The 11,262-nt window shown below is 35.3% G+C and overlaps 1 protein-coding gene across 2 annotated transcripts; it reads left to right on the top strand.

Annotated features, from left to right (window-relative positions):
- Window positions 1–7,929: 7,929 nt before the first annotated feature.
- Window positions 7,930–11,060, top strand: LOC106418963 (regulator of nonsense transcripts UPF3). 2 transcript variants are annotated; one of them, XM_013859698.3, is made up of 12 exons: window positions 7,930–8,248; window positions 8,409–8,515; window positions 8,600–8,794; window positions 8,894–8,973; window positions 9,060–9,158; window positions 9,274–9,432; window positions 9,548–9,758; window positions 9,848–9,994; window positions 10,079–10,165; window positions 10,257–10,378; window positions 10,465–10,522; window positions 10,597–11,060. In XM_013859698.3, the coding sequence occupies exons 1-11, from the start codon at window positions 8,109–8,111 to the stop codon at window positions 10,501–10,503; spliced, it is 1,386 nt and encodes a 461-aa protein (XP_013715152.2). In that variant the 5' UTR covers window positions 7,930–8,108; the 3' UTR covers window positions 10,504–10,522; window positions 10,597–11,060. The 2 variants fall into 2 exon arrangements, with proteins under 2 accessions (XP_013715152.2, XP_013715151.2); XM_013859697.3 differs by having other exon boundaries at window positions 7,939–8,248; window positions 9,833–9,994.
- Window positions 11,061–11,262: the final 202 nt, after the last annotated feature.

Raw genomic sequence — 11,262 nt, 5'->3', positions numbered from 1 at the left:
CCACCCCGTGTTTGATAAACACTGGTCTGAGAAATGTGATTTTATGGCCCATCCCAGTTTTTCCACCTTTTGGCATTTTGCTGTTAAATGGAGAGTTAACTATGTCAATTTCGCAGTTTTTCTAAGACTAATTTTGGTGTTTTCTTGCAGGAGTGTTGCATCATTGATATCACTCAAATTGTCCTAAGGAGTAATTTCTACTCTCTCAAATAAGAGGTTGAGTTATAGTACTTAGGGATCGAATCCACGGGGAGCTAGGGCACACAATAGATCTAAACAGTTTATGATTAAGCTAGGTAAATTATAGTAATAGTAAATTTCTGGGGCGAACAACTTAGTTGTTCTAAAGAGACTGAAAGTTGTTTGATGGAAGGATGGTTGCTAGACCTAGGATTTCTATTCAGGAAATCAGGATGATAGTAGTATAGAGGCTAGGGTTTTATATTGGATCAGTGGCGGAGCCAATGTACAATCAGGGGGGTCAATTGACCCATGTCAATTTTTGAAAAAAAAAATTTTACTTGTATTTCCAAAGAAAAATCTGACGAATTTAGCTTATTGACCCTTGCAAAATACATTTGTTATCACATTGACCCCTCTAAAATAAAATTCTACCTCCGCCACTGTATTGGATATTCAAGAACTCAAACTATCAACTTTCGTTTGTTTAGATTATCTATTGCATGGATCTTCAGATCTCAATTGTCGTTTGTTGATCTGGAGAAAGTGTCGATCGATATTATCAAAGGATAATAGATCGATACACCTTTCAGAACGTCGATCGATGCACCTATAGGGTTGTCGATCGATGTTCCTTCCAGCAAGCTTTATCGAGCGGGTTTGACTTATGTTCACTAGGTTTCATAGATCATCTTCCGTTTGTTTCTAGCAATCCTAGCCCAATTCAAATTATTTCAGGTAACAGACCATGCTTATGTTTCGCCTAATTATCATAATATCATGGTTCTAGTTAGCTACTCTAGAACGCAAGCAATAAGAGAAATTCAATTGATCGATATCGCTAACAACTTAGCAGTTCTATATTTTGGGCTAATCCCTCATAATTCTATTTGAACCCTAAACATAGCAGGTGGATCTATTCAGACATGATAGTTCTCACAGAAAATCATAAAAGGAATATATATAGTATAAAAAGCAATATGAAAACCAAAGCCAAAACCAAAGGAGTTCCAGAAGGACTGTGAAGGAGTTCCAGAAGGACTCTGAAGGATTTCCTCCCTTTCTCTCCTAGCCTAATACTGGATAAAATAAAGCGTAGCCGTCAGCAATGGCTTAGAAAACACATAAATAGGGTTTCAAGTCATCCATGCGTATTCTGGTAATTTATAGTATCTTCTGGGCTTAATTCGGGCTTAAAATATAGTCAGCCCACGTTCTGGCATCACTGTTGATCGACACCAAGGCTGTGTCATCGATCGACGTTCCATCCGTCTCCTCGACAGCTTCTTCTCGCGAGGCAGACTAACCACTCTTCAAGAAAACAAGTTTTACTTCATATCTAACCGTTGGATTGACCTCAAACCGGTGGCATTGAAAATATAACTCAAAGCTCTATGTTTTATCAAAATATGGGCCCAGTCTCACCATGGGAAGATCTCCATCCATATCTAAACATCTGACGCGTCTGTTCAGTTCTGCACTCAAAAGGCTCTAAAAATCCCCAAATCACCAAAGTTCTCCAAAACGTACATGAACCTGAAAATACTTTAAAACATACTCCAAACCCATATAATATAGTCTAAAACACTCATATACCATGGCTAAAAGTGGGTAAAATCCATAGTATATCAATCATGCTTCATCGTCAGAAGAAAGACTATCGAGAAAGTCCTAAGCTTCCCATTTAGCAAAGTCAGATACCTTTCTTAGTGATTAAAGAGGCTTTCGAGAGTTGCAGCTCTTGGGGTAAGTCTGCATACTCCGTTTCTTTACTTCCGCTATCTTATTCCTTCCATATCTTAACTCTGCTTGTTTCTAAGGAAGATGTCAAGAACTATTGGAGTGGAAACGTTGGCAGCGTATAAGAAGCCTATGGAGGGAATCTCGGTGAAGAGGGTGGCCTCCAGCCACTACGTTCGAGATGATGATGTGCAGATCACGGGCAGCAGTGCTGGTAACTAGTGTAAGGCTGTCGGCGCCCATGATCTTCTCGCCTCAGGTAGGAAAAAGTCGAAGGTCTCTGGCGTAAGCACCAAAATTTCTCAGTCGTGTCCCGAGAGTAAGGTTAAGGTGTTGTAAAACCTAAATGCTATGGTGTTTCCATCAGACAACATGTCTTTGTTGGAGGGTAGTCCTTCTGATGTCGCTTGATCTCTTCATGGTGATTCGCTCCAGGTAAGTTTTATCTCCTGCTGCTTTGTTATCTTAGCAGCATATATCTATTGTTGACTCAGAACTTGCTCTTTGTTGCATGTAAATTTTTTGTGAGTCAGAAATCTTTCTTTCAGAGTCGCATATGGAGTAAGTCTCTACTTTTGATAGTCGTTTCTGATTTTTGTGTCAATGCTTATTACCCTTCTCTTTTTTTGTTATATTTTAGGAAACAGGTTGGAAGTCTCCCCAACGATTGTTTTTGATGAATATCAGAGGATGAAGGTGTTAAGAAGGCGTCCTCACCCTTGTGTCATACCGATTGTAGATGCTCATGTCTTTCCAGTTGTTGATGCAGAGGAATACAATTGTTGGGAAATGATAAGATCTTATTGTTGTGAGTTATGATGACTTGGCCAAGGGTCCGAGAGAGGGAGATTGCAAGATGAAATCTTTTTTTTCGAAAATGTTCAGGCTCTAACCAGGCAGCAAGAATCCACGATTCCGTAGGCCAGGGTTGTTGGACCCAATTTTGGTCCATATGCCAAATGGGCCAGCACCAGTCTGGGCTGTGCGATGCGGAGCGAGTCAGAGGCCCATTACGAGCAAGAAGAGACCGATTCAAGAAGCTGGAGATCGCGGAACGGTTGCAGAGATCACGGAGTCAATCCGCTATAAGAAAAGATCGAGCGATACAGAGAAGGACACGTTAAAAGCCTAGAGAGAGCTACACCCATACATCGACCTTGTTTTCACCTAGCTTTAAGTCTTTTCTCTTGTTGATCTCATTTGTAACATTCGATCTCATTTCATTCGTTGTACTCAATCTTATTCAACAATAAAATCCATCTTTGCCAACTGGAATCTAATTATATTGTTGTGTTCTAAAGATATCGTTGCCTACATAGTCTTTTTCGTAGATTAAACTCTCGATCACTATCAAATATGTAGTGTAGATTTTAGGTTCTACAAGGGTTACTGCTCGTTAGGAGCTTATGCAGGAATGACTGGATAAGCGGGTTGAGAATTGGAACCCTGAGGAAGAATTATGTCAATATCAGTTGGTGACAAGGACTAGTATTGGCACTGGAGACCTTTTCTACCATGTCAGTTCCTCATCACTAGATAACAAAATTTTGACGTCGTTCAAATATTTAACCAATTTTGGTTCAAAATTGGTACTATTTTTCAGATCGGATTCGGAGTTTTTGCACAGTCTTAATTGAGGTGAGCCTATTATATTTCATTATGTCGACTGGTGCTTAACTTAGTAGAATGGTATAGATGACTTAGTATTTGTTGGACGATTTTATCGTTAACGAGTGACAAAATGTTATTTGACAAGTAGTAAAAAAATAATAGAGTTATTATTGGGTTCACCCCCTAGGGTGAACCTCTAGGTTCACCAACCAATAGAATTTCATTATTTTAAATCCGATATCTTTTAGAAAAGGAAACAAAATATTGTCAAGATATATTATGTTTTTAAAATAAAAAAGGTTAAAAAATTAGAAAAAAATAGTAGTTAGAGAAAAACGAATTTAAAAAAAAAATATTTTTATCGTCATCAGCAAAACACTAAACCCTAAATCCTAATCCCTAAACCCTAAATCATAAACCCTATAAACCCTTGGGCAAACTCTAAACCCTTGGATAATTCATACTCTAAATCAAAAACACTAAATCTTAAAACCATAAACCCTAAACCCTTAGTGTTTTTGATTTGAAGTTTAGGATTTATCCAAGGATTTAAGCTTTACCCAAGGATTTAGGATTTAGGGTTTAGGGATTAGAGATTAGGATTTAGGGTTTAGTATTTTGTTGAAGACGTTAAAAATATATTTTTTTAATTACTACTTTTTTAATTTATTTATTTTTACCTTTCTATTTTAAAAATATAATATAATTTATAGCTTGAGAAAATATTTTGTTTCCTTTTTTAAAAGATTTCGAATATAAAATAACACAATCCTATTGGTTGGTGAACCTAAAGGTTCACGGGTGAACCCAAGAATAAGTCAAAATAATATAACACGTTAATATGATGATAGTAGTTACTCTTCAAAAATCATAAAAGGAATATGATAGAGAACATATATCAGCATACTTTCGACGAGTGAAACCCTATCTGTCGTCAAGAATCAAATTCCTCTTTCTGATGGTCGTCGTCGTTTTGCACGACCATCGGATCCCTTTGTTCCTCTTTTGCTCCTCTTCCATTCTCAATCTTCCTTTTCTCTTATTAATGCAGCGGGATAATCTTTGTTTTGGGCTCAGATCGGGGTTATTGGTTCAGAACTGTTCTTGGGCGCGTGATGACGACTGTAGGCTCTTTTCGGTTACTGATGACTTGTTTCTCTAGCCGTTTTATGGAACTGCAAATGTGCTTTAGGTGAGGGGCGATGGATGGTCATCGGTGGTTCTTCAGCTTGTTCTCCCTCACCTCACCAAATAATGTTACTTTTGTGGTGTTTATGCTCATATTTGTTATGGAAGGTCTTGTACAGACCTATTCGTTCAGATTTAATCGTTTTTTTTGAGACGTTGAAGATGTCGTTGCAGAGAGTTTTCCATTCTGGTTTATCTATTAGATTGCTCTTATTGGTTTGACATCTTATATCAGTAAATTTATGGGCTCTCTATTGGTTTTTGGTTCCTAAGCTAGTAATGTTTTCGGGTTCTTAGTGCTGGTGTGAACTCTCACATGTCTTTTGCTCCTGGTTTCCTTTTGTCTTTGGTGGGATTTAACGGGTTTGACCTCATTTATTTCCAAATCTGTTGAGATTGGTGTGTTCTTTGCATGGTTTTTATCGAGGCATAGCTTGGGCTTAGTGAAGTGTGTTGTTGTTGTATCCGGAAGTGGGTGTGATTCTAGAGTGGTTCAATCTTCTCGGGTTAAAAGTATGGGTTTTTTGGGTTGGAGATGTGTGCTCTTAGTGTTGGTAGAGATTGATGTTATCGTTTGGTTGGGCATGAACGACAACGGTAAATCTCGTTCAAAAGCGTCGAGGTGTTGGAAAGTTGCATGCTTATTGACTTATTATCATGGTGGGTATTTTTAATTCGTTATTGTAGTTACTAGATTTTTTAACCGCGCTACGCGCGGATAAGATATTATATGTATTTCTCAATTCTAAAAAATAATGTATAATATTGTATTATATTATTTAAAGAATATAAAATAAGACCACATAATATAAATATATTTTTTATATTTTCTTTGTGAAAATCATTATGTTGTTTGATTGTTGTACTTAATTCACATATTTGCATAGATATTTGTAATAGATGAATAACTATATTTTTATTATCAGTAAATAATATATATTTATTATATAATATAAGAAAAATGAAATTATTTACTTTTTAACAAACTTGTCTCATGTTGGGGACTCGGTTATAGACATATCATATTCGAATGAAACATTTTTACACTTATCAATCTTCTTAACAATCAAGAAACAAATCTGAATATCAAAACAATATCTCATACGATCTCTTTGTGGAATAACTGCTCTGAAGAAATTGAATTTATGCATCAAAAAGGACTCGAAATGGATGTGCATATGTGTTATCTAAGTCAGCTTTACAAAAAACTATTTATAGTTCATATATCATTTATGTCCATCCTATTTTTTTGTCCATCATTTCTTAAACATCTTGAAATAAGTAATGCTAATTAATAATAAACTTTTTACTCACAAAATAAAAATCAAATTTGTCTAATTATCGCTTAATTTGTCTAACTGATATATGTATTTCTCAATTCTAAAAAATAATGTATAATATTGTATTACATTATTTAAAGAATATAAAATATGACTTCATAACATAAATATATTTTTTAAATTTTCTTTGTGGAAATCATTATGTTGTTTGATTGTTGTACTTGATTCACATATTTGCATAGATATTTGTGATAGATGAATAACTATATTTTTATTATCAGTAAATAATATATATTGATTATATAATATAAGAAAAATAAAATTATTTACTTTTTAAACAAACTTGTCTCATGTTGGGGACTCAATTATAGACATATCATATTCGAAAGAGACATTTTTACAGTTATCAATCTTCTTAACATTGAAAAAATAAATCTACATATCAATACAATATCTCATACGATCTATTTGTGGAATAACTACTCTGAAGAAACTGAATTTAAGCATCAAAAAGGACTGGAAATGGATGTGCAGATATGTTATCTAAGTCTGCTTCACAAAGTACTATTCATAGTTCATATATCATTAATGTCCATCTTATTTTTTTGTCCACCATTTCTTAAACATCTTGAAATAACTGATGCTAATTAATAATAAATTTTTTGCTGGAAAAAAATCAAATTTGTCTAATTATCGCTTAAATATTTTATTAATATGGTCTAAGAAGCTTTTAAGTGATATCATAGTTTAATTTATTAGTTTTTTTTGTTAATTTTTAGAGGTTTTTGTATTTAAGATTTTTTTCCATATTAAGCTTCTATTTCTTTCACAGAATTGATATATATATATATATCATAAAAATTACCATCAAATCAGTTTTACTTATTTATTATTTTGTTTTAACGAAAATACACTTTTTAAATAATTTAATTTAAAATAAAATTATATATTAATTTGCTGTATTTTAACAATTTCATTGATTTAATTAATTTGCTTTGGTGGATAACTTAAAAAGTTTTCATATGAATCGGAGAAAGCAAGCTTATGTTGTTATATTATATTTATTTTGTGTATATAGAATCTATATACAATGCTAGTGTAATAAAGAAATAACATTATTTTTTTGTAACTTCAAAAAGATACATTATTACAATTTGAAATGAATCAAAATTGAATAAAATGGTAATTAAATATTTGTAAATCTAATTGTTTAGTTGGATTCTCATGAAAAAAAAATCGATTGGTTAAACAAATGTTTCAAAATTTGTTGTGGTATTGTTTTGTCTATAAATTATAAAATTTATTGAATTAATATATTTAATTATTGCATCCTTAAATAATATTTTATTAAGACATTAGAAAAATATGTTTTGAGTTGTTTTGTCAAATTGTACAAAAATCTATGCTTTTTCATATTTGTAACTTCAAAAAGATACATTATGACAATTTGAAATTAATCAAAATTGAATAAAATGGTAATTAAATATTTGTAAATCTAATTTTTTTTTATCTTGTTTAGTTGGATTCTCATGAAAAAAAATCGATAGGTTAAACAAATGTTTCAAAATTTGTTGTGTTATTGTTTTGTCTATAAATTACAAAATTTATTGAATTAATATATTTAATTATTACACCCTTAATATCCTATATGTTATAGTTGTCTTTCCATAGATTTTTGTGTTTGATGTCTTGTTTTTCCTATGTATTTTTTTAAATTTAAATATTATCGGATTGAAAAAATATTAGGATAATACTTAAGAATGATCATTAATAGTATAGATAAATGTAGCAAATTAGAATATACAGTTTGCACTCTTTGCTTACCTTATCGATTAAGATTTAGAAGTCCACAATAGGCCCAAATATTGGCCCATAGAGACTCGAAAGTCCACGTAATCCAATGCCATCCGCTTCGTCGCGACAGCGGTTATGTTTCTTCTTTTCCGGGTTCGAAACTTGTAAGAACTGTCTGGTTTTTTTGTTTTATTCTAATTAATTTTTCATGGGAGAGGAAACAAAAATTAGGGCAAAATTGCGATGGACTTTTTAAACTGCTTCTGATGCGTCTCTCTTTGATTCTGGGAAAGAAATAGGGTATCATTTGATCTGATGAAGGACCGGTCAGCGAAGAGGAAGGTAGTTGTACGGCACTTGCCGCCTTCTCTTTCACAGCCCGATCTCTTATCCCAAATCGACTCTCGTTTCGGTGATAGCTACAGTTGGTTCTCCTTTCGTCCTGGAAAGTCCAAGTAAGCGTTATTTTATTACTACTTACATAGGATGCTAAGAAGACGATCGGTTTTGTCCTGGGGAAAAAAAATAGTATCACTAGAGGAAGATGATCGATGCTGTCTACATTTAGTTGCTTTTAGTGATGTGTCTATCTTTCTTTTTTCCCTGCTTCCACAGCTATAAGACGCAGAAGCATTCACGGGCCTACTTTGGTTTCAAGTCCCCGGAAGATGTTTATGAGTTCGCTGCATTTTTCAACGGCCATGTCTTTGTTAATGAAAAGGGTATTTCACTTTTAATCTGTCTTCCGTCTACTGCAATGCATGTATTCGGTTTATTTATTCGGAAATGTGATTAATGTGGTTTAGGTGCTCAGTTCAAGGCCATAGTCGAATATGCGCCTTCACAGCGTGTGCCCAAACCATGTGACAAGAAAGATCCTCGTGAAGGCTCTATTACCAAAGACCCTGAGTACCTTGAATTCCTTAAGCTCATTGCTCAACCTGTTGAGAATCTCCCCAGTGCTGAAGTCCAGTTGGAAAGAAGAGAAGCCGAGCAGTCTGGTTCGTCTTTTCCCTTTGCAATCATTTTGATATATATATATATATATTTTTTTTTCTCTAATGAATGAATAAAACTTACTAACCAAAATTACTTTTTAGGTGCTTCAAAGCCGGCTCCTATTGTTACACCTCTTATGGAATTCATACGTCAAAAACGTGCTACTGTGATTGGATCTCAGGTACGGTTACGTAGAAGGAAACCAGAGCTATTTTGTAGTTTTCAGAATATCTGTTGTTGATCTATGGTTTCTGTTCAAGCCAACAGGGTTCATTAGATGTTCGAAGAGGAGGCAGAAGATCCCGAGCAGTCTCGGCAAACAAGCCAAGTTCAAGGCCTTCGAAACGAATCTCTGAAAAGAAGAAGGTGTGGTCTCTGACTTTGTAGGAGTTTATACTGCATAGTTCGTTCTAGTCTGCCGTTTTACTCATATGGGAACTAACACTTGTGTCCATCTTCAATCTATTACTTTTCTTGATAGTATGTTGAAAAGGACAATTCAAAAAGCGTCCGCAGTTCCAAGCAAGATAATTCATCTACAGCCTCTGTCATGGATAGCTCTCTCCCAGGGATTTCATTGATTATGGAGTCCGGGAAGAAAAAGATCTTGCTCCTGAAAAAAGACCGAGACACTCCTGTTGTAAGCTTTTTTTGGCTCTTTAAGAAAGTTCTAGCCTTGATCTCTTTATCGTCCAGTATTTTGATGGTTGCAGACAGAATCATAAGTCAACGTGTGTTTTAAAATGGCTTTTCAGAACTCTCCACCACAACCGGAACAGCAGATGGAAACTAATCTATCCTCGACCTCAAGACAGAACCAGAAGATTGATGATGTTGGTGGGAGATTGATCAAGGGAATGCTTGTGAGAAAGGAGCCGCGACCTAGCCAGTCTTCAACTTTGGTCCAGCCTGAGCCAAGAGTGGAACCCTCAGAAGCAGAAAACTACAAGCGTCCTCCTCGAGCAGGTTATAAGGGACTAGGATTAGGCTTTCTGTCTCCATTTTACCATCCCAAGTTAGGCTGATAATTTTAAATACAGATGGTATATATGCAGGGAAAGACTATCATGTTTCTGGTACCAACACTGAGAAGCAAGAGAGGCGTCCTAGAAACAGGGACAGACCTGATCGTGTTGTGTGGGCTCCTCTCCGTCGCTCTGACGGGTCCAATAACTGCGAGGACCAACCGTTACCTTCAGCAGGTTCTGTTCCTGTTGTTGACCAATGTTTAATTTGTATGGTCGTGCTCCATGACATCTCCTCTCATGTTGTGTATGATCTTACAGCAAACAATGGAGAAGTGAAACAAAGGACGTTGTTGCAAAGATCTGGAGAAGTGGTGAACTCCTCTGATGGACACTCTCTTGAGAATGGTTAGTTCACTTGAAGTTAAAGGATGCATAACGTGCCTTGTGTTAGTTATATGATCAAGAAAAGTGATGTTGAACTTCCGATTTTATTCAGGTTCAGGTAAATATTCTAGTCGCCGTGTTGGATCTCGCAATAGAAAAGAAGACGGCTTTGCAGTGACCGGTGAGGGCAAATCATCGCGTAGAGGAGGTGGTGGTGATCCCACTTCATATGAGGCAAGCCAAGCTAGAGTTTTCCACCACGCCTTGTAATTATAAATTTTTGTAATTATTTTTAAAAGACTCATTTTACTGTGCTGCAGAAGCAAAAGTGGATCCAAAAATCATCATCGGGTACTTGATATATTCACTCAACATATGGTAAGCTGCGTTGAGTATTGTTTACTTCATAAATTATTAGATGGATTTGTCATCACAGTGTTGTAACCTTTCAGGCTATAAACATCAGCCAATTCCAATGGAATTTGTCTTTGAACGGGAATCTATACATCTGAATGGAAATGGAAAGTAACAACACTATCAGCATCACTCGGGTTTGTCTGGACTTTTGGTCCATCGTCGTAAGTCGTAGTAATCATCTCAGGATTTATGAGTTTGAGACAAGAAAGACTCCGTAACTACTGCATTTGAAGGCTTCTAGCGGTTCACCGTACCTACATCCCCTTTTGGCACTGTGTTACAGACAAGTGGGTGAGAAGTGAGAACTTACTCCCGAGTCTAAGTAATGAAATAAAGTCAAGAAGTGTATAGGGAGCAGGAAACACTGTATCGGGTTTTCTTTTGGGTTTCCTTGGAGGTCTCGGAACGTGATTTTCAGGATTTCACCATTATTGTTTGATTACTGTGTAGTAATTTTTTTACTGCTTAATATTTATCTCGTTGAAGTGGGTTTATTTCACCTGATTGTTACATTACTTATTCCACCAAAAGAGTGTCACGTCACCAAGATATTAGTATCACATACATAATGCGTATCTCAGAGTTGGTTTAAAATACTATAAACTGGGATGAGATCCATTCTTTGCAGAGATATGCATAAAAATCATATTTTCAAAATATGGTTGTTTAATCTGGATTTTGGTCTAGCCTAGGCTCAGTTT

This window comes from Brassica napus, chromosome A8 (genome assembly GCF_020379485.1).
Source record: "Brassica napus cultivar Da-Ae chromosome A8, Da-Ae, whole genome shotgun sequence".
Lineage (NCBI taxonomy): Eukaryota > Viridiplantae > Streptophyta > Magnoliopsida > Brassicales > Brassicaceae > Brassica > Brassica napus.
This window is presented reverse-complemented; position numbering and strand designations above follow the sequence as displayed.

Coding starts and splice junctions, on each gene's coding strand:
- LOC106418963 (XM_013859697.3), top strand. CDS start 8,109: ATGAAGGACCGGTCAGCGAAGAGGAAGGTAGTTGTACGGCACTTGCCG. Junction 8,974..9,059: donor CTACTGTGATTGGATCTCAG/GTACGGTTACGT, acceptor TCAAGCCAACAG/GGTTCATTAGATGTTCGAAG. Junction 9,995..10,078: donor CCAACCGTTACCTTCAGCAG/GTTCTGTTCCTG, acceptor ATGATCTTACAG/CAAACAATGGAGAAGTGAAA.